Raw genomic sequence first — 27,477 nt, 5'->3', positions numbered from 1 at the left:
CTTCAATGAAAAAAGGGAACTCAACCTTCAATGCGACCGAGACAGTTTTACATGTTCGAGCCAGCGAGTCGTAAGAATAGGCATGTTCCTTTTTATTTTACCAGTTGGTATCAGTAGCAACAATATTATTTATATATCAAAAATAGATCAGTAACTCTTTCTGCCCCTCTGCAATGCAGCCTCCTTAATCCTATAATTAGTTCTTCCTCCAGCTGTTTCAGAAAGGTTTTTCTCCTGTGTGTTCTGTTACACTTTTTTCGATGCTTTTTCATCACAAATTTCATATGTTAAAACGTTTCATTTGATGGTCTTTGCTTGGTTGATAAGCAGATTACCCGGTTGAGCATTCCCACAGGTTGCCTGAAACGGTTTTCTTTTCTTTTTTCTTTCTCTTTTCTTTATTAGTCTAGTTAGCTACCTTTATCCACCATGAATCATTTGTGTTAAGTTTCAGTTGGTTGCATTGTTATGATTGTTATTATAATGATGCTAAATTAACTCGATACTCCTGGGCGTTAGTAGAATCTTAGTCAATTATCATTGTGTATGTTTTTCCTATGTCTGCTTATTCAATAAACATCCCTTGGTTATAATGTCTGTGAGTTAAGAGTAACACTCTAAAGTTTCGTAGATGAAAACAATCTTGTATCAAATCGGCGACTTTCATGAGTTGAGACTGAATTATTAGTTATTAATAAATTAATTAAAATTGCTCAGTTTCCTTGTTAATCATTGTGGTGCCCCAATTAACCTTATCAATTGTAACAATTTATTAAAAGTGTTAAAACCACTACAGCTGCAAAGAGATGTCATTCACTGCCACATGGAGGACCACAGTGCCAGTATTGTCATATATCACCATGGGGAGTAGCCTCTCAATATGCAAAATATGAGCTCCTGGAAAACAGGAAATGAAAGCATTGCCATTAGTGTTAGCTACTTTGAGATCTGACAATAGAATCTCCAAAGACTAAAACAATATCCTGATGGATGTCTGAGGCACTGGGCAAGGAGTTCAGGATGTCGATCAATTGCTAAGAGAAAGAACTGGCTGTGGTGGTAATGAATGCCTGGGGGCTCCTCTACCATACTGGTGCTCCCAACGTTTTCCTGGTGTGAGTAATTCACAAAATCACTGAGACAGAAACGGAGGCGACAAAACATCCACAAAGGAGGCATTCCGGGTAGCTTTGAGAAGTGTATTCCGTTTATAGAGCTCGGCCTACAGCTCTAGAAGGATCTTTATCTGCTGATCCAGTTCTTTGAGCAGTGACCGGAGTGCACATTCTTTGGCAGATGCCATTTCCTCAATGTTCCAGAGGAGTAGGAAAGAAAGGTTCATCTGAAGTAAAGTGGGAGTAATGGGTAATGAATTGCAACAAATTAAAATAAAATAGCAACTAACAACAGGAAACGGCTAAATATAAAATAGAAAAGATTAAGATTCCTAGATATAACAAGTAAGTAATGAGCCAGCAAATAATTGTTGTTGTCCCTTGGAAAATGGAACCAAAAAATAAAAATGTTTACCTGGCTTCTTCAGACAGAGTGGATGATTTGTGCAGGCAGCAAACTTAATTTTGAGATATTCTCTTTTCTATAGGTTAGTTCCCACTTGAACAGTCTTCCTAACTTTTCCTAATGAATTTAACTTGGGAGAAACTGATACTAACTCTTGCTAGCTAGCTATTTTTTAAATTAGCAGATATTATATACCTAGCTAGTATCACTGTTTTGCATCTGACAATAATTATTACTATACATATATAGTATCAATTCAGCTTACACTACCTGTCATTTTGGTAACTTTTGTCCTTTTCCTTTGTTTCTCACCTAGGCACCAGAGGGATTCAGCTTGGAACTATCAGAACATCAACCAAGGTCTACTTAGATGTACAGCTGACTGCTGCTATGTTGTTAGCTAATATTTGCATTTATCATTAATCACCTCACTCACTCTCCCATGGCACCCCTACACCACAGGCAGGTAAATCTAACTAGAGCATGAGGATGTTGATGTGCCAGGATAAAAAAAAACTATGAACTATAACTATGAAGTTATGATGTTGTGGGATTTTTTTAATTTTTTTTTTTTTTGTAATATTTAGCAATAATAGTATAAGCAACATTAGTAAAAGTATTAGAATAGTTAGAATAATTTTACTTAAATTTACCTATACCGCATATACCATGGGCTGGCTCTGCCAATACATCATAGATAAAGTAATCTGAGCATGCTGTTTGACCTCTCTTGTCTCTCTCTCCCTCACTCTCTCTCTCTTTCTCTTTCTCTCCCCTCACATGTGAGGAAAATGAGAAACTGCCAATTTTTTGGTTAGAGATAATGTACTCTGTAATGATATATCCTTAGTAACATAATCAATATATTGGTTCATGGTTATATTCATTGCCTAGCTATATTTTCCCCTGTGACCACAGAATATAACTATTCATGTAGCTTTCTGTGCCATGCTAAACTCAAACTAATTTAAGTAATTTGACTAGAACATACAGTGGGATTCCACAGGGATCTATACTGGGACCACTACTGTTTTTCAATATATATTAGAAATTATTTTACACAGCCATTTTTTCATACCATGGGTTGGCATGGGTCTTCATTTGTTCTTTACATGTGTAGGCCAGTAGGCTGGTCATCCACCAGGAGATACACCCACTGCTGCCACACACACCACACCACCCACCTGCCACGGTCCCAATCATCCACATATTAACCTGAATCACTAGTTCTTTATTATTCACTTGTACTATTTAAGCCCACAGGTTCCTGAAGTCAGCACTGCACATTAGGGGACCAAAGAGCCACATGCTTTGTCTGAGCGCCACAATGCTGATCCAAGCCAAATGCCTGTTTGGTTTAGTTTACCTTTGTCACTGCATTGTGACTAACTGCTTTTTCAAAGAAAATAATGAGGACTTTATTTCAGTCATGCCACTTGCTCCGTCTGTACTGCCACCATCACACCATGTATTATCTGTAAAGTTTATTTTACTGTTTAGGAGATTTGCATGTAGCTAAAGGTTTATATTAGTTCCATTCAACTCTCAGTAATTAGTCCCAAGTCATCAGCACCAAGGTATCTTACAGAAGCAACAGTGTCTATTGGAACACTTGCATTATATTTTTGGCATTGAGCTCACACTTTTATCCAAAGCATCTTCTGACTAAACACTCAAACAAATGAGTGTTAAGGGCTTTGCACAAGAGGCAGTGAGATTTAAACTGGCAATCTTCTGATTACTAAGCAAGTACCTTTACCACTGCCCCAATAAAGGTCTCCTTAGCACTATAGTGGGATATAGCCGTTCCAAATATAACCAGCTTATGGTGGAGTTCTTTAGCTCTTCACAACCCCTTTGGATATATACTAGATCATTGCAGTGCTTTTGATGCTACTAGCACAAGCAATATTAAACCTAATGTTCTGTTTTTCCATTTGGAATGGTGCTCTGTTTACAAGTTTTTCAATTATTATTTTATTAAAATATAAATCTCTACAGAATATGACCTAACACTGTTCTATATTTCATATCATCCATATTTGCAATCAGCCCTGGTGTAGTACTTCTTGAACAATCAGGTGGTCTGGATGTAATCCATCCCTGCGGTACGATGTCAGTCTCTGCCAGAAGGTGCTCTAGTTGCTTGTATCATGGGTGAATGCTAAACAAGAGACACCGGCATTACCTTTATTAGTAGAGCCTTCAAAGCGCCTGACAACAGAATCAGCAATTACTAATATAACACCCTGTGTAGCTGTCTGAACACTGAAGAAAGCAGAGCGCTCAGGAATTCTGGCTGAAGATCTGCATGAAAATTTCCTCCCTTTGAGTTTTCCTTTCCTCTCCCTTATTCTCCTCCACAATTTGTGATATAAGTGGTAATATTGAAAAGCTAAATGTTTGTGGATGGAACAGCAATAATATTCCAAAGATGTCAAGAAGACAGTGCTTGTGAAATGAAAACATCTAGCAATTCTTGTCGTACATTACTCATAGCAATACCTGTTGAACATCATGGTGCAATGGTGTGCACCATGCAATCATCTGTACAACGGCAGGCTTCATTTTTAGAGAACTCAAAATTTGATCAAGCTGTTGATCCTATCTGTAAAGTATTTCTGCTGCTTGAACAGGGTAAGGAACCCAAATCAGAAACATTCAATCTGCCACTCAGTCAGGAGGTTTTTAACTGAGCTCAGAAAGGAGGCCTAATAAAACATTTTTCATCTGTAATCAGAACTCAACTCTCACAAACAAGTGGCTTTTTATATCAATTAAATCACTGTAGAGCAGAGATTGGCTCCTTGCAATCAATCAGACTGTCATTCCCTCCATTTGTTATGCAGTATATTTTGCATTTGGCACTGGCCCATTTTCTGGACATTTGGGCATAACAAAGATTTACTTTCAGCATTTTTTCTGGCCAGCCTTATGTGAAGTTATAGGAGAGCATTGCTACTCTTGTCACACCTGCCAATATGTTGGAAAATTGAATCAAAGAATTTCCCCCACACAACTTTATCTATGGGTGAACCTTTTGAATGTGTTTTGGTTGATTGTGATTGTTTGAATGTGATGGAGGGCTTTTTCAGCCTCCACCAAACATTTGCCTGACGGAATCATCTTTCAGAGTGTTAATCTTTGAATTGTAAAAAATCTGTGAATCATAAATGCTTCCTGACTATTTTACAACAAACATATATTTATAAACATTTATAATCACAAGTATAATCACATTTAAAAAACACTTTCTTGTTCTGTTTGTGGTCAGACTCTTTAATATGAGTAAAATTCAATGCTCCTAAATAATGTGGCAAGACAGAAATAAGCTTTTACAAGTATTTGCATGCATGTATATATATATATATATATATATATATATATATATATATATATATATATATATATATATATATATATATATATATATATGTATGTATGCGTATTCACATTCATACAGTAAAGTTTAGAGTATCCAACATACTCTCCATGTTTTTGGGCTGTGGGAGGAATCCCACAGAGTTGAATCCAAGATCCTAGTGCTGAGAGGTAAATATTCTAATCATCTTTTTAGACACACAACTTGTTGAGACAATCCAGCCTTTTACAGTCAACATTCATAACTAAGTACAATGTTGCAAACCTTTTCAGCGCAACAGGTTCTCTCATGCTGTTTGTCTGACCTTCAATGTTCACTTCTTGACAATCTGAAAATTTCTTACCATTTCTCGGCAATCACCACCTCACCAACAAAACTGTCTCACAATATGCTTGTATGTCCAGGTCTTACCCACTTGTATAGGTGATATTGCTATTGACATCTCTGATACCCATTGAACTGGGCTAATGAACACAAAAGAGTCTATTGTATATGGTGGGGTGGATGCAACAGGAGAATATTTGGGCATTTTAGTCCTTGTTAAGGCACCTAGTGTAATGTTCCAAGCAAGTGCCGAATTGGAGTCACTCTCAGTGAGGCGAATGCAGCTTTATTAGAGAACAAGGGACTTCCACAGTCATACTCCAATGTACTAGGCAGGGTCGATATCCAGAAATCAGTCCACAATATAAACAAAATATACAAGGTACAAGCAAAATGGAAATCCAAAAAACAAGCAAAGATCAAACAAACCAGATAAGATATGCAACTGCACAAAAACGTACTAAGCAAATAAAAGAGACTTTGCAACGACTGAACACAAGCACGAGGTTTAAATACAGAGACTAATATGATACAGGGGGGTACAATCAAGTAGGCAATTAACTAGTTAGGGGGTGGGACCAAAAGAAACCAAAACAAGGAAACAGGAGGAAACCAAAACCAGGAAGTGGCATAGCCATGGGAACTGCGACACCAGTGAGGGAGGAATGTGACACCTAGAAGGCAACTGATGTAGCCTCTCTGCCCATCAGCTCTCTCTGTGTGTGTGTGTGTGTGTGTGTGTGTGTGTGTGTGTGTGTGTGTGTGTGTGTGTGTGTGTGTGTGTGTGTGTGTGTGTGTGTATAGACACACATGTGACCTCCACAGAGCCCAAATGGCAGATGCTACTACCAGATTGTAACATAGCAGATGTTGAGATGTCCAGCTAAAAGTACCCCGGAATCCCACAAGCAAATGGGAATCATGACAAGGCCACAAGAAAAGCAGTTACAGCCAAATGCCACACAATGCACGTAGGGTTTCATCCCAAATCCAGCACTCTAAAACAGTACACAAAACAGAAGGAGGCGTGCCAAGGACTACTATGCATCAGAGCCACTTGTCCAGGATGAAACGACCAAGATCCAGGAGTACACCAGGATGATGGCCTCAAGTGCTTAGTGAGAACGTCAGATAGCAAAAAACTAAGGAGGATGGCAATGAGGAAAAGCAGGGACCATCATGAGAGGATAAACCCCTGCATGGTATCTACAACTGGCAAATAGTGGAAGTGGCTGATATGGAGAAATCCTGCCAATGGCTGAAAAGGCTGGATTGAAAGACAGCACAGAGGCACTTAATCACAGCAGCACAGGAATAAACTCGGAATACGAGATCAGTAGAGGTTGGCATCTACCACATCAGGCAGGACCCCAGATGCAGGCGGTGCAAAGATGCCCCTGAAACAATCCAGCGTATATCAGTGAGATACAAGATGCTAGCAGGCAAGGCATACATGGAACACCATACCAAGTGGCTGGCATAGTATACAGAAAGATGTGTGCCAAGTATAGGTCTAAGTGGGATACATCCCCAAATGTGGTGGAAAATGATCATGCTACGAACCAGTGGGACTTCCAGATACAGACAAACAAGATGGTAATTGCTAGACATGCCTACCAGACATAGTAGTGGTAGATAACAGCAGAAGATGGCTATAGTGATGATCCCAAGTGATAGGAGCATCAGGAACAAGTAACACAAAAAGCTTGAGAAATACAAAGGGATGAGAGAAAAGGTAGAAAAGCTATGGAAGGTAAAGGCAACAGTGGTTTCAGTAGTAATCAAATAAATAGGGACCCCCAAACTGGCAGAATGGCTCCAGCAGATCTCAGGAACAACATCTGACATCTCCATCCAGAAGAATGGAGTCCAGGAAATAGCTAAGATATGCAGGATCCTCAAGCTCCCAGGCCTTCTGGTAGAAGACCTGAGCTTGAACCGCCTGGAATATATATATTCATGAATATATATATATATATATATATATATATATATATATATATATATATATATATATTCAGCTCCTTTATGTTCCTTTACACTGTGTATTGAGGGCAGTGGTAGCTCAGTGGTTAAGACTTGTAATCAGATGGTTGCTGGTTCCAGCCCCACCACTACCAGGTTGTCACTGTTGGGACCCTGAGCAACACCCTTAACCCTCAATTGCTCAAGTTGTACTCAGTCATAATTGTAAGTCACTTTGGATAAAAGTGTCAGATAAATGTAAATGCTGGCTGCACTGCTCTTCTAGCTCTGACGACTGATTCTAAATGTATGTCACACAGGCAGTGTCTAGAAGAGTGAGCCTTTCACCCTTTGGGGGGAGGGGGTGGTAATTATGTTACACACTCTTTTATTCATGCTTTCAGCCAGACAATTCTAAGCTTCCAGGTTCTTAGTAGAACCCTGAAAATTAATCTATAGCTCTGAACATTCTTCAAAATGCCTATATGTTTCCATCACCATATTCCAGCTCTTGTTGAACTTTACCTTTCTTCTTATTTTCAGAGACAGAGACCACTAATTCAACACTCAGTCCTGTAGCTGTTCAATATCTTTTCAGTGTGCTATGCTCCATGTATATCAATATTCTTTAACTGCTCTGCTGGCTACAAACGTAACTGCATAAAATTTGGTTGTTGGTTTGTTTGTTTTTAATCGCAGTCTCGTTTTCTGGAACAAAAGATTCTCTTATCAACCATTTCCTACACTTAAATACACTTTACAAAGGATATGTTAAAGGATGAAATTTTGTGTTTATTTGCATGAGTAGTTGCCTCTGTAGCAATAAAGAGGTGATGGAGCAAATGATGGGGCAAACTATTAGGGATTTCTATTGTACATTAAACATAAAATATTGTTTCTTGGAGCATGTAAATGCAATTAGAATCTACACTATGCTTCATTTGTATGCTTTGACATTAGTGACATTCATAAAAGCTACCACAGAACTGTATGAATTCAAAGCTCACTTGCAATGAGCTTTGACCCAAGAGAGCAATGAGGAAAGAAATTCAACAAACTGAAAATAAGTGGAATGAAAGATTAAACATACTAGATTATATCATCTGTTTTTTGATTTAATGAAAGTGCAGGGCACCATTAAACAAAATAAATGCCCAGGGCTGTGTTAAAGTGAACTGTGTATATGGTGCCAAAGTCCACAATTCAGCTAAGCTCAATGGATTTTTTTCAACAAGCAGAATGCTATTTGTGAGCTAAAGTATGGAAGCCATGTTTGCAAACATTCTATCTGAACACAGGCTTTTGTGACATAGACACATTCAAGATAACAAATGTTAAAAAAAAAAAAAAGAAAAATTATTTTTATTGTTTTTTGTATTGAATGTTGACCAACAATGTAAAAACAAATAAATAATAGATGTATTTACATAAATATGATGCTGTGCTTCAGCATTTTTGTAGGTGCAGTTGTTATTTATGTTTGTTTGTTTGTTTGATGTTTTCTCAGCATTATTATTACTACTCAGGGGTCAGTTTTTAAGAAAAAAGGGGGTTCCTTTTTTTCATCTTCAGTCATGCTGGGGCAACTGTAGCCAAGCCTTATTTACATGTTCCTTGCACTGGTTCCTAGTCAAAGCAAGAATAAGATGCTAAAGTGTCTTTGCCTTCCAGCGGCCAAAGGGTGCTGGTTCTCATTACCTTAAATCTAGGGGTATACTGGCAAATCCTTTCCATAGGACCAAGCTGTGCATGGGGGACATTATCTCACTACTTTAGCCTCCGGCCCTTCAGTTGTGCCACAAGCTTCCATCTATATTACCGCTATATTTTCCTTAATTACCTATTACCTACCTCTCTGTTACCTTTCTTCCTTCACATTCCATCTGAGAGCTCTTCACATTTTCTTATACAACAGAGCTCCACACATTTTTTTTATATGCACAAAACCGCATTCCAGTATGGCTGTTATACATTTCTATATATTCACTGTGGTTAGGGTTTCATGTTAGTTTAGCTTTATGGTGTTCCTGCTGTGATTGTTATTTGTTCAATAACCACTTATTCAACTTGGTTCATTGTGATATGTTTTATATGGTGTTAGCAATAGCAATGGTTAAAAGATAGCTTTATAAAGCTGTTGACATAGATGCCTAATAGTCAAACCCGAGGGCAGCATTGTGAAGGAAGATCTCCGAGCATTATGAAAAGAAAGAAAAGAAAGGAACCAAAATGTAGCATTGTGTTGCCTAAAAACATTTGTGTAGTCTATATGAACTATGAAAAGGTACATAGGTTAAAGTTTTGGAATTAGTCTAGTACTCACTCTAACAGTAGGAAGACTCTCAAACACATGCAGTAAGCCAGAGCATGATATACTGTGGCAAATGTGGGTCACTCTGTATGTGGGCCGAACAACTTTCCCACTGTGTGTCAGCTGCTCTGGGAGGTTAATGGACTGTTCAGGGGCATTTGCATGTTGTGTGTACACATACAAATATATCTCACAATCATTTCACTTAGCTCCTGGCACCAGGTGTATCCTGGTGAATGAGGGTTGGCACACATACACGCACTGCACAGAGGAAATAACCACATGTTTGTTTATGCAGGGTCTTTCACACTGTAGAATTGTCCATTAGTTATGATAAGTAAAACAGGACTTCTATCACCGGAAACACTGGTAATGACATTCATGCTGTGGTGAACTAACACATATAGTATATAGTCCACATATTTTATTGAATCAAAGTGCATTCGCTTAGACATAGATGTTTTCCCAGCCATTGTGTTAAATATGCTATCCAGTACATATAATTCTATGGTGATTATTTCCATCTCATACAGCGTTTTGAATAAGCACTAACAGAACAAAACTGCCCTACATTGTCCACTTGGGGGCAATGTTGTATCACAACCATCACAGCCAACAGCAGCCTTCTCTGAGGTAAAGTGAATGGTGTAGGTGACATGAAAGTTGTGCTTTCACTTATACTGGTTAAGGTTAGGGCTTGGCTACAGGGCCTTATAGCCATGTCCCAGTGTGAATAGCTAAACCTAAAATATTAGAGATGTTTCCTTAGTATTAGAAACATAGAAACCTCAACCCCGCCAAGGAATCAGCAAGAAAGAAATAGCACAATGAATGTGTGTGCCTGTGTGTGTTTGTGAGTAAGCTATTCTCACAACATGTGCTCTACAACAACTCCACAAGGAAAAGGCAGCATAGAACAAAATACAGAAACACACAGTAGGGAAGGAGGCTGGGATTAGAGCTCCAGTGAAAAGAATAGAACATTTAGGCTGACTTTGGGTAAGGTATATCTGAGTACTACTCATTTCAAACACACAAAAAGCACACTCACCATGTAGGGTTTTTTGTTTTTTGGTTTTTTTTGGGGGGGGGTGGTTTAGAGACACTCATTGGATGGTGTATCTCATTGGGTGGTGTATCTCATTGGGTGGTGTCCTTTTTCAAAAGGTCACATGCACACACTCATCCAGGTGGGCTTCCTGCTGGTATGAGATTACCATGACAAAGGTAGATTAAACAAGATCAAACTCCTCCTGTTATGTGCACACACACACATGCACACACACATACCCTTTCTGTATGCTGCTGTACACTTAGTATTCACTGTCACGCTGCATATCTCCTGCCTTTTTCTGGCAGCACACACAGATAGGAGGGGGGATGTGCAATGTGCAACACAGAGGCACTGTGAGCAGTTTCATTGAAAATACAGGAAACAGATGCTTAGGAATGGTGCTTTTAAAAATAGCTTCTCTTCTCTTATTCTCACAGATTTTCAAGGCACTGCTGATACCCAAGTAGTAATGACAACCTAACTTTATTGCATTAAGAGCACACACACAACCCCTACCTCTGAAGCATGCCAATCAGAGTGTGTATGACTGAGAAAGACAGACAGAGAATGATGTTTAGATCAAGTTAGATCATGTGTTTGACTTATAAAATCTTTTTTAAGAGTTCTATTTTTCAAAGGCTTCTAACACACTCATACACACACATGCATGAATACACCCACAAGTACAGTAATACAGAAGGTGCCAACTGTGGCATCTTTAGGCATCTCTGTGTTTAAGCACAACATGTAATGTCATCATTGAGCTCCTTCACAAAACCGTGCCACACTTAAAATTTGGTAAAACTTCACAATACTGTTCTTTAAACAACTATGTTGAGTTGTAAAGTTTTTCCTTAAACCTCTAATATGCTTTATTTATACTTCAAGGTTATTCATCTTTCCTTTTGGTCACTACATCAATTCAAATCGCAACACATCACTTTGGACTATGACCTCTGACACCTCGAAAACATGCCTGTCAAACGGCAGTCACGGCAACAGGTTGAGAGAATGATCTCCATGGAAACTAGAATGGTAGGAGAAGTGCCTCTTGATTTAGAGGTTAAATCCCTGTCCCTTCGAGACTGCACGTTTGAGCTGGCATAGAAACTCTGACTGCATGTGAGGTGTGTGAGGCCAGGGCGCATGCATGTGCCGTGTGTGTGGGCAAGACAAGGAGGGATGTGAATGAGTGGGTGGGCTTACACAGTTGCACTTGACTGAATCCTCCCCATCAGATCTAAGAAAGAGAAAGAAGATGAGCTCTTGATCCAATCATTCACATGGAATTCAGTTGTTTGTTTTTTTGTTTGTTTTTGCAACATGTAGCATTTTATGCATAGATGAGGTTATTGTTTTTCATGGTCAGTTTAGTTTCATTCACAGCACATCGCATGTCACCTGGGGACCAACCATGTTTGAGCTATGGTAAGTATATTTAAGAACATAACTTAATGGATCAAAGCTATTATTGGTGATGTAACTGTATATGTTCAGTTTTCGCAGAATGTATGTAATGTTTCAGAAAGATCATTCTTCATCCCAGAATACATGCGAGACCAATTTATATATATTTATAGCTCTACAAAACAAAACATGGCCACAGGAGAAATAGTCCCTCTCTCTCTCTTTCTCTCATTCTCCCTCCCTCCCTCTCTCTGGAGTGTTGGTGGCAAAGAGTAAATGAATGACTCATGACTCATGTTCCAGCTTATACATCTCAATGGTTTTTAAATTACATCTAAAAGTCAGATGAGCCCTTTTCAGATCCCCACAAATGTGTCAACAGTACACTGACATGATATGGAGTTGTTATCCAGACAGAAAGAAAGAAAACAGAGGAAGAGAAAGTCAGAGAAGGTAATAAGGAAACAAGGAAGAGGAATAAGAGGAAGAACGAGCAAGTGGAGAAAAAAAAAAGGATATGTTAAAGGCAATGCCATGCATTTTAATACGTGTCTGATACTTAGTGCAAACCTAGGCAGACACAGCCATACACACACACCTGAAGGTTATGTATCTCTACTCCAAATGCTAATGTAAATTTTATTTAGAGTGAATTTGTCCTTTGCATTGTCCTTCAACTTTTATCAAAAAGTCAATCATGACACACACATACACACACCTTTAATAAGCCTGTTGCTAGTGGGGCCTCAGCACTGTTCTAACTCTCCCTATGATGCCATATCCTGCTGTTTCTGTTTCCATGGTTTCCCGGCACTTCCTAAATCCAGAAGAGAATAAAAATTGGTAGTTTGATGAAGTTTAATAAGCGAAAGATTGCAGAGAGCAGGACTCTGTCTAACTCACTCACTTTCTCTATTTCTCTCTCTCTCTCTCACACACACACACACACACACACCACATACAATTATTTTACACAATTCACTTTGTTTCATTCAAAGATAACAATAAAGCTTCCTGAGTCTCTTGTACTGTTTTTTTAAATTTGCCACAGTGATATAAGATTCAGCAAAGAACTGAATGAAGATGCACCTTTTGGTTTTACTATATATTCGGTGTCAACTAAAGATCTATTAAATAACACTAGCAATGTATTTTATATGCCATTAGAAAGCAAGGGTTTTCTCGTGATATTTTAGTGATACACTTTTTACAGACTTTTATAGAAAAGAGAAATTATGAAAAATAAACACTTTGGGATTGGGGGTGGGGGATGGGGGGTTAATTTTGTGCATACTTAAATAATCAAGTACAGCATTATGACCCACCTTGGGGCCTATTCATTTTTTATTTGTTTATTTGTGTTACATGTCAAACCATTCTGGCCAATCAAAAGAATATACGCTTTATTTAGTACACCATTATGTCTTAGGATGAAGGATGTATGCTGTAGAGAAGGCTCAGCATGTCACTGACCCGTGCTCAGCAGCCTTTCCGAGTCCAGTCCTCAGAGCTCTCAGGGATTCGCCTTTTCCAGTTTGGTGGTATTTGTGTGCTGCTTTTTAGGCATGTACACAAAGCAGCTTTACAGAGCCACTTGGCTCAGAAATCTAACAAGCAAAAACTCAGGGTGGCAGTGCCAAGGAAGAGCTCCCTGAGATGACGAAGAAACCTTGCGTGGAGCCAGGGCTCATAAGGAGAGCCCATTCTGCTCAGCACCAGATAGTGCGGTTGTATGTATAGCCATGAGCAATGAGAGACAGTGGATAGTTTTGTCTTCCTGCACCCAACTCACCTGAACTGGGCAATTAAGGGCCAGCTCAGGCTTGTTTTGAGCTGAGACATATTCAAAATGTGGACCAGTGGGAAAGACTGGATGTCCAATGCTTCAACTCTTGTGAATTGTGCCTAGCACTGGATTTCTGAGTATATCTATACAGTTATTATTGTGCCAGAGCATTGTATAATATTTCCACGGCACAGTCTCTTCTGGTGTTATGGGACAGTACTGGAGAACACGCACAGGCAGCACTAAGCGATCACAGAGCCCATGCTGTGATCTGACCCATATCCTCTTAGCTGTCGTTTAATTAACCTGCCATGTGAGAGCGGGAGGGCTCGTGGGGGTATTGCATTCTCTCTTTTGCCTCCCATCTGCCAATTTGACTTGTGCTAAACACTCCCTCCCTCACTGGTATATTTCTTATCACCATTTTGGCTTTCCTATTTCTGTTCTCTTTCTTTTGCCCATTCTTCTCACTCTTATTCTCACACACACACACACACACACACACACACACACACACAAAAAAAAAAAACCTCCCTTGCCTTCCCCTCTCCGGCCCAATGTTATGCTTTTTCTTTAGATCTTCTCTTTTGCTCTTCCTCTCTTCTTCCGTCTGTTACCATGGTATCCGGAATGCAGATACCAGGATGGTGAAATGTGTCCTATCTCAAAGACTTGCAACTTTTTTGTCATATGGGTGCATACAAGACGCTGACTCTGTGTCTCTCTTTCTTTCTCTCACACTCACACACATACACACAAGTCAAAGGCAGGACAGACCTCAAGAGAATGTAGCTATGTATTCCTCTTGGAGAAAAAAATCTCCATCTTCTTTCTCTTCTCAAAACACTGAAGTGCCTGTCAAAACTACTGTTAAATATTCATGAGACTGGTAACATTTGGTTGAACGTATTCTCAGAAACATGTGCACACACACACACAAGCTGACTGACATTTGGGTGTATTTGCAGACTGGTGAGTATGTTTGCATGGTAAGACATGGAAATCAATAATTCGTAATTACACCATGTTTACACTTGTGCTACAGCCAAATGTGCATATTCATTAATGACCACACCAACCATTATTATAAGGAATGAATGTGTATAGTCTTTAGAAAGGCTCAAAATTCAAATCTGTTGCGTGAAGACTACAATATTATGTTTTGGTTTTTTTTCACATTTTGGGTGCGTTTATATTTGTAGTTTGGTTCCATTGGTCCGGAGCAAAGCAGAAAACAATACATTGTTGCAATTTAGTTCACACTGACATTCACCATTGAATCAAAACATCATGTGGTCCTGATTGGGCAGTTTTTATATTTTGCAACAATAACTGCACACTTCAACCAAACTTTGAAAATAATAAATGCCTTTGTGTGGGATGTGTATATCTTGTGATATTTTTACCAGCTGAACACTCGTGAAGCACCAGGAATTCCTTCACATCTTATGACATCACATCCTTTGTTTGGTCCATTTGGCACCTTTGGTCCGTACTGTGTTCATACTTCAAACAATGTCAGAGTTCGATTAGAAGCGGATCGAGACCAACCTGCTACAGGGGAGTATCAACGGCTTATATGGTGTGCACCAAGGTTCAATAAGCAGAGTTCTCACTCGCTCTTACAAATTATGTGAACAGAGCAATCACACCAGGGTTTGTTTTAATTGAACCAAAGCTGCCAAGCTGAATGCACCCTTAAACTATATATGTACAAATGTGCCAACATTCACAAACTCAAACTTATCCTCAACAAAATATTCTAAATATTAATTCAGTCATTTTATTTGTTGGCAAACAACTTTCACTGTTACAACAAATATTAGTTATGAGTTCATTCAATTTAGAATGCATATGAAAAGAATAAATAATAATTCCATAGATATCATAATAATCATAATAACAATATTGATGGTAATAATAATAAAAAAAATGAAAAAGGTCTCAGTGCCGATCAGATTTTTTTAAATCTCCCCTCCCCCACTGACGATCCGATTATTCAGATCCATGAAAGCACCTCTTGGGAAGTCAGTCTTCTCTGGGAAATAAAGGAAGTAAATGTGCAAGCTACTTACCTAGAGCCTCATTTTGAGAAAGAGTAAACAGTGGCTTTGGGGGGAAAAACAGCCATGTTGCTTCCTCTCCATCACCACTAGATCAGGTCCTATCTTAAAAGGCTTCTCTTTTACTCAGAGGTATTCCTCACACTTTTAATTGTGTTCCACTCAACAGACCTTGCTGGGGAACTGTCCCTACACCTTAATTCCTTCCTCTATTTTCTTGTCCTGCATCAAGACTGAATTGGTAGATAAACATATTTTAGTAGACATGGAAAAATTCTGCCTGCCCATAGGGCATCCAGTGAATGTCTATTACTTCAATGTGATCTACATTTGAATCCGTGATTAAAGGAACATTACAGAACTGTTTTGGAACAGGAGCATTGGACCTGCACTTCTTTATGCCATCCATTCTTGCTGTTGGACAAAATCGGCACAGTGTGGAAACATGGTAATGATTTTGCATTGGAAATGAAACCTTAGTGATGATGCCTTTAAATTATGAAGAATGGTGGTACTGTATTATATTTGGTTATAAATAAGAAGGAGCATGTGTTCACATTTTTCTGTGTGAATGTGTGTTGTGTGGGATTGGTCACTCCTTGTGGAAATAGGGGGTAATAGCATGGAGAACCAGCACAGTTTCTGGGTTGGTCTAAATTCTACACAAACACATATGCAAGGAAAAGTATATCAAAATCATGAAATGCGTGTGATCATTTGCAATGCAAGAGCTCTGTACATTTTACATAGAAATCTGTTCCATTTCTTTGTTATTAGTGCGTATTACCTCTCAATAGCTGATATTACAGAAAAATAAAAGTACGAAAAGAAAGGATGCTTCCTCAGTCTTAAAGATTAGATGCTTCGTTTTGATTTCATAATCAGAAACAATGTTGGAGCTAAACAGGAAGGAATGTGTGCAGCAGAGTATCGCCCTCCGGAGTCTAGAGAACCATGGGTATTTGCAAGGGTTGTAGTTCGGTATGGTCAAGATCCAGGTAAGTGTCTTATCAACATACGTAATCATCTAAAATGGCAACTAGGTTGTCACTATCAGTTCTGTATGCTTTTTCACACTGGAGCAATCCATAAGGAGTTTCAAAGATAGCCAGACAGCATATGGATGAGATTTTAGGACGGTGGATTGGGTGGGTGGGTGGTTGTGTGTGGGGAGGGGGGGGGTCCAGGGAAAGACATCTGATTGGAATCCGTGGCTCCTGCTGGTTTCCATGTCCATCAGTAGACTTTGTCCCAGTGCAATCTAACAGGTCAGTTTGCCAGGCCATACAAGATGTCTAATGGTTTCATTTCATGAGAAAAAAATTAAGAGAATCTGTTAAGTCCTCCACCTATGGTTTCACTTGTAATGGGAACTTGTGTGGAGTATTACAGGTAGACAACACACACCAAATTGGTTTTGTGGAGATGGGTACATTGGTACTGGTCCTAACGGGAGGTGGTTACTAGTGCTAACTCATTTTGGGTTCAGGTTCTCATTGGTACATTGGGTAGCTATCTGGTATCAGACTCTCTAGGGATCTATCAGTGCAGTAGGTAGTGGTTCCCGTGCCTTGTGCATTGCATCAGACGCTCACACACATGCCCACAGGCAGTGTGGGCGTGGATAGGTCTATAAGCTCGTGACCAGGTGGGAGGGGTCTTGTGGCTGCTCCTCAGGAGATACCTCCTCCTTTTCAGGTGGGGAAATGAAGCCATCACTACCCCCCCGCCCCATCTGGTAGTAGCTCTGCAGTTCTTGTATGTGGTTGCGCGAGCCCAGGTTCGGCATGCTCTTGTAGTACACGTCGTCCACATCCACAGCAACACCCTTGCCATTGGCCAGCCTCAGCTCACTCCCTTCCTCCTCCTCTTCCTCTTCCGCTTCGTCATCATCCTCATCATCATCCTCGTCATCGTCCTCATCGCCATGGAGGCCATTGATGAGGTCCTCGGTGCCGTGCGGGAGGTCAGTGAGCGTGGGCATGCTGGTGTAGATTGAGTCCCTGAGCGGCGAGTGGGCACGGGGGCCGGCCTGCGCCTCACTCGGCAGCAGCGGGAAGAAGCTCTCACTGTTCTCCTGTGGCAGGCGCCGGTGAGTGGAGAACGTGTGCAGGGGGGCGTGGCCATCAGGGGGTGGCGGCCTGGGTGGCAAGAGCGGTGCCTGTGACTCCTCCCTGATGATCTCCAGACTCAGACCGCCAGCATCATCGTGCCGGTGGAAGGCGCCTGGGTTGTCCAGCACCATGACGTCGTCCTTGGCAATGGCCGACGCTGAGCTGGCCACACCGCCATTGGCCATGTGGTTGCTGAGCTTGGCGCTCAGGCTGCCTGGCCGCTCCTGTGTGCTCAGGTATGGTGGTGCGTAGTTTGCAGTTAGCTCCTTCAGGATCTTCTTCTCCAGTGTGGTTGGTGGCTCGCTGCCATGGGAGCTGTAGGTAAGGTAGTCGCCCGCTGCCATCCCATAGCTGTTGCCGTGGTTACCGTTGAGCGGCAGAGTGTCCATGACGCTGGAGTCGCGTGCGTTGTTCAACATGCCCTCTGGAACACAGGATGAGTCACAGGACCAAATGCTTAATCTAGTAAATACATGTTTGCAAAAACCCAATGAAGTCCCAATGACCCGCCACAATGCAGAGTTTGCCCATGTAAGTCCTCAAACCTAAAACAGATAATGCGAATCTATGACTTAAATTGTCTGCATTATCCACATACTCTACATTTAAACATTCATGTATTCTCTACACCTAAGACCTCACACAGGGTATTTAATATATATGATTTTATGATAGCATATTTAATCCTATTAAATAAAACATCAGTGACTTGGATGTTGATGATAGGAAATCAAAATGACTTTATTAAAGATATCAAACAGGATTTTGTCTTCACTGCATTATCTAGGCAACAAACACTAAAAAAACTGTTATAATCTCAATGGAGAGGAGAGTAGAGGACAGGAGAGTAGAGGAGAGGAGGGTAGAGGAGAAGAGAGGAGAAGAGAGGAGAGGAGAGGAGACACAGGAGAAAGAGGCAGGGGAGGAAGAGCTGAAAATGTAGGTAATGAAAAAAATGAGTCATACTTGAGTCTCTGTAGGAGGCTGCACATCAGCACGGACGAACAGAGGGAGGAAAAAGCGAGAGAGGGAGTGAGCGAGGGACACAAAAAGAGGGAGAAAGACATACAGAAAGAAAGTTAGATGAAAAAGACAGGAGAGAGGGAGAGAGGGAGCGAGAGATGGTTACACAAGAAATGTTTATGAGAAAAAAATACAGAGAAAAAAAACACACAGTACTAAGTGCAGAGTTGCTTTTAACCATAACCTGCAAGGCCAGATACATGGAGCCAATGTAACTGTAAAGAACATTCCCATTATGCAATACACTCTTTAAAAAAGTATTCTTACAGAGTCAAATTTGTCTGGATGCAATGATTTAAAGCACAAAATTTGGTTTTTATATGTCCTCAGAATTTCCTTTAAATTCCAAGTGGTCTCTTTATAGAATCTTTAGGAACTCGTGAAAAACAATCAAAATCTCAAAAGAGCTCTGAACTCTTAATTTAAGATTGTATTGTTCATTTTATTTAAAACAAGAAGAACATAAGACAGCACATATACACACATTCTAATTTAACAAGAACAGCAGATATCATAGTCACCCCATGTCTAGGGTTAAATGTTTCAGAGATCATATGGAATGCATATTCAACTTTTTCTGTATGTTTTGTGTTTATATGTAGAGAATGTGTGGGTTTATGATAAGTGTATGCAGAGCAGACACCATTCGCTTGTATTTTTTTTGGAGCGTGTGTGTGTGTGTGTGTGTGTGTGTGTGTGTGTGTGTGTGTGTGTGTGTGTAAGAGAAGCAAACCTTGTGTGTTGAACATGTTTGCAGAGGGGTTATTGTACACAGCAGACTCTCCCAGCAGTGTGTTATAAGGATTAGTGCCATGGGGACGCAACAGTGCATTAGAGATGAGATGATTAGCCATGGTACCTACAACACACACACACACAGAGAGAGAGAGAGAGAGAGAGAGAGAGAGAGAGAGAGAGAGAGAGAGAGAGGCAGATAAAGAAAGAAATAAAGACAGAAAGAGGAAATGGCAGAGAGACAGAGAACATTAAAAAGAAGTGGAAGAACCAAAAAAAAACAAAAAAAACAAAAAACAAAGAGGTAAAGACAAAACAGTTAGAATGATGCAGACAAATAGACAATAATACATCTGCATACCATTCAGTGGCCCCGGGCATCAGGGGAAATGTGTGAATAAACACCCTCTGGAAATAGTGCACAGTGCACTCACACTGGGCTTCATGTTGTTCTAATGGTGCTCAGCGGTCGACAAACATAAAGATCAGTTAGTGAAAGGGAAGAAGGGCCCTTGACAAGCTGGGAGAAGCTGCCGGAAAATTTCACTATAACCAGCTGAGCAACTAAGCTTCGATTTCTTTCACTTTATTTCAGATTTGGACTGCAATTAAAAAGAGACTCGTAGGAGAAATGCATATTAGCATTCAGGCATAACCAAGACAGGCAGAGACTGATGGTAAGCAGAACACACACATACACGCAATTTCACACACTTACATGTGTGTGCGTGCACATGCACAGGTGCACACACACACACACACACACATAGCAGATGTCCGATGCATTTGGACTGCAGGGATATTCCGTTGTCAGCAAGTTAGAAGAGTGTTTTGATGCCATCCGTTTCTTTCACTGCCCTCCCAAACATGCACACATGCATATGCATGCACACACACACACACACACACACACACACACCCACACACACACAAAGCTCTTGGCTGGTTGGTTTATTCGTTACAGTTAAAGCAGAACAGAAATGCCTTGCAAGGGTCAAAAGGTCATTTCTCAGGCTAGTAGGCTATTTGTTATTATTTTATGGTGAGAAAAATATGGAAGTAAAATGTAATAATTTGATCTATGTAATAATTTGATCTAAACGTTAATGTATATATATATATATATATATATATATATATATATATATATATATATATATATATATATATATATATATGTGTGTGTGTGTGTGTGTGTGTGTGTGTGTGTGTGTGTGTGTGTGTGTGTGTGTGTGTGTGATGACATATGGTTTAATTTGTGAATGTACTGTGGGTGTGTGGGTGTGTGTGCGTGTGTGTGTGTAGAACTGAGTTACCTCTGTTTAGAGTCGCTGAGCTGTTAATATCTCCTGTGATGAAAGAAGACTCTGACTGCTTCCTAACAGTGTCATTCCACATCCTCCGTATACGACTCTAAGAGAGAGATGGAGAGACAGAGAGAGAGAGAGAAAAAGGACCAGAGTGAGGGAGAGCGTGAACAGTGAAAGAGACAGATAAAAAATCTCCAACCCAAAATGTCAGTACACTAAATGTACCCCAAATACACTAGCCTATTTTTGTGTACATATGGCTAGAACAGAAAGATCCCACAGGACAGTCACCTAGGGTCACTAAGGAGGGACATTACAGTGGCATCTTTGAGTTTTTTTAATGGTAGCCATGTCTTGTACAAAATATTCATTTTATTATTTTTTATTGTGTTGGATGTTTGAAAAATAGAACTTCATGAGTTTTTTAGGAGTTTTCACGTATTTTTATCATTTCTTATGATCAGCATGTGGGTAGATGGCTTGAACCAGGTGGAAACATGTCTGTACCATGAATCTGAATCTGTGATAAAAACAAGACCAACAATAAAAAAGAGGTGGAAAATATAGGAGTGAGGGTGAATGGGTTGGAGACAGAGGGTAGAGGATGTGTGCAGTAAGAGGCTATCCATATATTTGTGTTGGTGACATTGTGGGAAATAGAGTTATTTGAAAATCCTCAGCCCAAACATTAGTATCAGCATCACTCTAGGACTGTGTGCATGAGTGTGCACGCATGTGAGAGAGAGAGAGAAGGAGAGAGAGATAGACAGAGAAAGGGAGAGTAACAGAGAGAGAGTGAGATAAAGAGATAGAAAAAGACTGACAGAGAAACAGAATATTGCTTTGGATATTTGGATATTGAATATTGCTTTGGCAATATTGTACTATACACAGTCATGCCAATAAAGTAATCTTGACTTGACTTCACTTGTGAGACAAAGCGTGTTACCTGTGAGTTTGTGGAATAACGGCCAGGTGTACGCGCTGTGTTAGTTTTGGTTGATGTGGAGATTGTCGACTCCACACTCTTCCCACTGCAGCAATGTGTGCGAAGACACCTACCGTACTCCTTACGCACCTAAGCACGCACGCACACACACACACCCAGGGTTAAAAGAAAAAGTTAAGTGGAGTGTGTGTGTGTTCTGAGTGTGTGTTGTGAGTGTGTGTTAACTTTAAAAAACATTTAACATTGACATTAGGCAGCCAATTAAACACACATCTTATTTATGTGACTTTAATAGTTAGCATGTTGGATGACCTTTCGGTCATAAATACAAAAAAATCCACACAAGAGACAGACAGACAGATGCAAACACACACACACACACACACACACAAATACATACCTGCACTCAGGCCCAACAAACCATTCACAAACCTTCTCACACAGACACACACAGAAACAAACACACACACATACACACACTTTAAAACTTCCCTGCCTTTATACTTGATTGAGTTATTAACCATCAGGGACCTGAAATGCATCATTGGGTCAAAAAACCTCTCCAGTCAAACATTAATGTCCCTTATCAGAATCTGACTCCCTCTTGCTCACAAAATAATAGGACTCTAATTGCTTTTTAACGAAGTTAAGATGGACGTCATGTTATTGTTTGTGCAGCTGTTGAAAGCAATCACACATGACCTGCCAGGAAAATCACAGCATACATGAGTACGTCTCAGTGGACCAATCAGCTCACAACACACCCCAAAATAATCCAAACATGCATGACTGTGGGTCAAGATTTGAAAAGATGGAGAATTTACAGGTTTGGCTTTAAATTATCTCTGCCCCAGAAAACCCAAAAGTGTACTAAGACAGGCTGGTGCCAAGAATAACTTGTCTTGTGATTGGGAATATCTATGAGAGAATATTCTAATATTTTTATTATTCTATTAGAATGTTAGGATGAGGAGGAGAAAATCTTAACTCTTTAGTGAGCAGAATCAATATTCTGAATATAAACAGTGGGAAACACATGAGTGATGAAATAACAGGCAGGTTCTACGAATTACACTAATAAACCCTTAGCATGATATTCAAATCAATAATGTTTCTGAGTTATGACAGCTGTTAGAGTAGTACTGGGTCTCAGTCCATCTATAATGTGGCCCTCATCAAGGAGCAAAAGCCCTAATCTCAGTTAATTTTCCCACATCAACTGCAAGAGGGTACGCCTGTCTGTGTGTGTGTGCATGCAAGTGTGTGCATGCGTGTGTGTGTGTGTGTGTGTGTGTGTGTGTGTGTGCGTGTGTGTGTGTGTGTGTGAGTGTGTATGAACTGCTACCTTTTTCTGCAGGATGCAGTGGAAGATGAAGATGAACATGCCCTGCAGCGAGTTGAAGATGGTGAATAGGTAGGCCATGATCACCGTGTTCTCATTGATGTACATGAGACCAAAGGCCCAGGTCAGACCCAGCAGACAAAGCAGAGCAATAGCACCTATCACCCAAGACCTGAAAGGGCAAGAGGAAGGATGAATGAGATAGAGAGCGTGAGAGAAAGAGAGATAGAACAACAAGGGAAAGAAGAAAAAAAATGTCAGAAGAAAAGTAGTGCGTACATGCACACCAGCCAAGGAACTAAACATGACCCCATTAATGACTTGAGCCAGTTTACTTTATCCAGGGACATCGGCACTTTAGTTGCTTATAGTTGAACTGGAACAATGGCAGGACTGGAATATAAACTATGGGTGAGAGTGGGCCATTATTTGCCTGGAGTCAAATGTCCTGCTGGCTCCCGCCTTAATGTCTGTATGTCTGCCCATCCATGCTTAGCTCTGAAATTCATGGTTGTTTAGAAACGGCATTTACTCTTTAAGGTCATCATGCTCGCACGCACACAGTATGTAAGTCATTTATGCTCAGAATGGAACCGTCATGGCAGACTAAAGTTTGGCACAGAATCAAGTGGGGGGAGAGAAAGAGAGGGAGAGAGAGAGAGAGAGAGAGAGAGAGAGAGAGAGAGAGAGAGAGAGAGAGAGTCATGGGCTAAGTGTCATTCTTTTCATTATTGATAAATAAAGTGATCAGCTGTACTGCTTAACATAGAAACTGCACGTTAAGGTAGATGCCAGATGAACTGAGTTTGAAAGGGTGGTGTGAGCAGGACCAGTATTCTCAGGGTCTATGTGCTGTTTACAGGAAAAGTCTATGAATAGGCTCAGTTTAACAACGAGAGTTGGAAATCAAAACAATGGAGAGGATGGACTAGAAGGCTGTGCACTCCAATCAGAATGCAAGTTTTTGAGAGCACGCATTCTGATTGGGCAGGAGCCCTTATCCGCATCTATCTGTGCCAAGCCTACAACAGAATGCTGAAATGATAAGCAAAAATGCAGAATAGGAAAAGAAAAGAAGAAACAAGACAGCTCATTGAGACTGATGAATCATTCATAATCATTATAAATAAACCAAAACAGAACTCAAAGAGATGGAATACATAAACAAGCAGGAAACATACACACACACACACACACACACACACACACACACACACACACACACACACACACACACTTGATGATGATGGTATAAAATATTGACTTTCCATTCTACACAATTTCACACTAAGGGTGAAGATTGTGGTGATGTAAGATAGAAACGGATAAAACTGCTAACTCAGATTAGCACAGCATCTGCTTCACTGCCACAACATGACTGCTAAAATAATACAGGGAGACAATGCTTCAGGCACCTTCTCTCTTCATATAAGAACAGACTGAATGTAGCCTGAGCTTATGTTAGCCTGACAACGTGGCATATTTGGCGTGAGCGGAAGGTGAACGCACAACAACCTGTAGGAAAACATCGCGATACGCTGTCGATATATATTTCAGGCTCTAAACATATTCCCAATATGTTACGCTCTGCTGTGGGAAGAGATCTGTCGCTATTTTCAGTTCATCTCTGTGATGAGGTATTTCTGACTCTTGTCTCCCTTCCAGCAAATCAAATGCATGCTTCACAGGAAATTGGAAGACTGAGTTGGCAACTCCAAAACCCCTTCACTTCCTCGCCAGTGTGATATCACATCGCTGTCTTGTTGCATAAGTGAAGAGTGACAAACTGAGTGAGGAAGCAGTTTTTAGTATGTACCTATTAAGCTGTATGGCCTGTTTCAATTACATTACCTGTAGTGATGAGTGAGCCTATTCTAAAGCCATCATGAATCGTAAAAATATCTGAATATTTCGACCAGCCTAAAAATAGTCCAATGTTTTTCCTTTCTTTGAGCTTGGACCTTCTCATTATGTTCGTGGCTCAGTGATTAAGGTACTTGACTTGTAACTGGAAGGTTGCTGGTTCAAGTTGCCACTGTTGGGCCCCTGAGCAAGGCCCTTAACCCAAGGCTGGAAATGCTCAAGTTCTACTCTGTCATAATTGTACATTACTTTGGATAAAAGTGTCAGGTAAATGGTTGAAGTTTGCTGTTAACTAATCTGTCTACAGTAGTTCAGAGGCTCACCCATGTACTTTTATAGTCCACTGAAATCTGATCTTTTTGGTTTTGATGCTAAAACAGACTAACATCCTCCAGTATCACTATAAACATGTTTATGGTTTTCATTGCCAATGCTAATAATCCTTCTCCCTTTAAATGCTGTTGTTTCCTGCATTGACCTAGTCACAGATGATTGTTATGAACACTAGTTTCAATTTGGAAGGCTCTTCTGAAAAAGAAGCCCCTTTGAGATGTGCTGCAAAACCCTCCTGTAGAGTCTAAAATGGTCTCTTTTCCATAAAGATCTCTCAGGCTTTTATGCTGCTTAATGCATACTGATTCCAAATGCCGACTTTCATAGAGGAAGCTCTGTGAGGTCAGTGACTTGTAAGCTTAGAGTATCCATGCTTGTTTTTGTATCTTAATCAAGAAGTTCCCTAGTGTGCAGCACTAGTAACAGTCCTGTTTTCCACGCCTCAGTATTCTATATATGCTATACTCTATTTGGGAAGGGTCCCAGTCTAAATATATAAACTCAAATACATATTTTTCTACTCCAGGTTCCCAGTTAGCCGGAACTGGGCTGCCTGCCTGAGCTGGAGTTGAAAGAGAACAACAATGTGTACTGGCTGGGGGTCCCACTGGAACCTCTGATCTCCATATGTTTTATTCTTTTTCCAACCTTTTCATAATCACTGCACTTGCCATTCTGTATTTGGGTCACATAACTTTCTTCTGCCAACTTTAGACCAAATTATCAACATCAAATGGAATAATCAATTGCTGAGACAAGGCAAATAGCCTGGATTCATATTCAGCAGTCTAGCGCCAGGCCAGCGAGTACAACTGCAATGTACTAAACCCTAAGAAGTGTACACTATGGCAGGAATGACTGGACATGTTCCAATACATTTCAGTGTGTCCTTTCCTCAACCCCTCCACCCCATCAATACATATCTGTAGGGCATTTATTTGAAAGCATTGGAGATACTTAGAATTTCATTTAGCTTTCCCCAGAAATGCTCTGACTTGTTCAAGGGTGTTAGAATTTAAGTAAGGGTGTAGTTGTGAGACTACTGGGACATGACCAAACATTCAAAACACCTTATGTGCACTAGATCATCGCTCCAGTTCCAAACTCTCCAGATAAAATATGTGTAAGAGGCAGAGGGAGACGTGGAATGATAACAAGAACTGCAAGTTTGTCAGAGTGTATGTGTATGCAGAAGAACTGAAAACACAAGACCTAAACATGCAGACACACACAAGGACTTACTTGATGTTGTCCAGGCAACCAGAGTCAGGTTTCAGAATAGCAGTGTGGTGGAACATCTTGTAAAGTGCAATGCCGAGGAAAATCACATTCAGCTACACAAGCACGCACACACACACGCACACACGCACATGCACGCATGCAAACAGTCAGATTATAAATGCAAAAATGTATAGCATATGAACATACAAACACTTTTTATCCTATATGTAAAAAAATGGGCATGGTTCAGTCATGTGCACTCTCTCTCTCACCCGCTCGCTCTCACTATCTAACTGCAGTTGTCAATGGTGTCTTGTCTGTCTTGTGGGGATTTAAAGTTCACTCCAACACACTGTGACTTTCATATAATTGGCAAAATGTCCTCGGAAGACCATTATCTTGCCCCCCTGTGTGTGTGCGTGGGTGGGTGAGTGTGTGTGGGTGAGAGAGAAGGAGAGAGACAGAAAAAAAGGAAAGAGAGAGTTTGACTCTTTTAAAACATTATCTGTGATCCCTCCTTGTGATTCTGTGTATATGCGTGTGTATGAATATGGGGGTAGATTTTTTCTGCCTTGTGTGTGTGTGTGTGTGTGTGTGTGTGTGTGTGTGTGTGTGTGTGTGTGTGTGTGATATTGTGATATTCTTACCATGATGATGAGAGTTGCAGGGCCAATAAAACTCCAGATGAAATAGGTGTCTAACCGAAGCCAGCATCTGTACAAAATAAAAGGATAAGAGAAAGAGGGAGAGAAAGAGTGAAACAAAAAATGAGAG

At 40.3% G+C, this 27,477-nt stretch overlaps 1 protein-coding gene across 7 annotated transcripts in view; it reads right to left on the bottom strand.

The window, feature by feature from the left end:
- Nucleotides 1–14,691: 14,691 nt before the first annotated feature.
- adgrl3.1 (adhesion G protein-coupled receptor L3.1) overlaps nucleotides 14,692–27,477 on the bottom strand; it is a 70,329-nt gene continuing 57,543 nt past the window's right edge. For 2 of the 7 annotated variants that reach the window (XM_027014211.3, XM_081714446.1), the window contains 8 exons: nucleotides 27,351–27,417; nucleotides 26,725–26,816; nucleotides 23,290–23,458; nucleotides 21,945–22,073; nucleotides 21,002–21,098; nucleotides 19,684–19,809; nucleotides 18,894–18,911; nucleotides 14,692–18,351 (listed from right to left, as the gene is read on the bottom strand). In XM_027014211.3, the coding sequence (XP_026870012.1) occupies nucleotides 17,444–18,351; nucleotides 18,894–18,911; nucleotides 19,684–19,809; nucleotides 21,002–21,098; nucleotides 21,945–22,073; nucleotides 23,290–23,458; nucleotides 26,725–26,816; nucleotides 27,351–27,417 (1,606 nt within the window). In that variant the 3' untranslated portion in view covers nucleotides 14,692–17,443. The remainder of the gene's footprint in view (nucleotides 18,352–18,893; nucleotides 18,912–19,683; nucleotides 19,810–21,001; nucleotides 21,099–21,944; nucleotides 22,074–23,289; nucleotides 23,459–26,724; nucleotides 26,817–27,350; nucleotides 27,418–27,477) is intronic. The other 5 variants (XM_081714447.1, XM_081714451.1, XM_081714449.1 and 2 more) reach the window with 3 other exon arrangements.

The sequence above is a fragment of the Electrophorus electricus genome, chromosome 5 (genome assembly GCF_041902795.1).
Source record: "Electrophorus electricus isolate QZ-2024a chromosome 5, ASM4190279v1, whole genome shotgun sequence".
NCBI lineage: Eukaryota > Metazoa > Chordata > Actinopteri > Gymnotiformes > Gymnotidae > Electrophorus > Electrophorus electricus.
The sequence above is the reverse complement of the archived record's forward strand: the minus strand, read 5'-3'. Positions and strand labels throughout refer to the sequence as shown.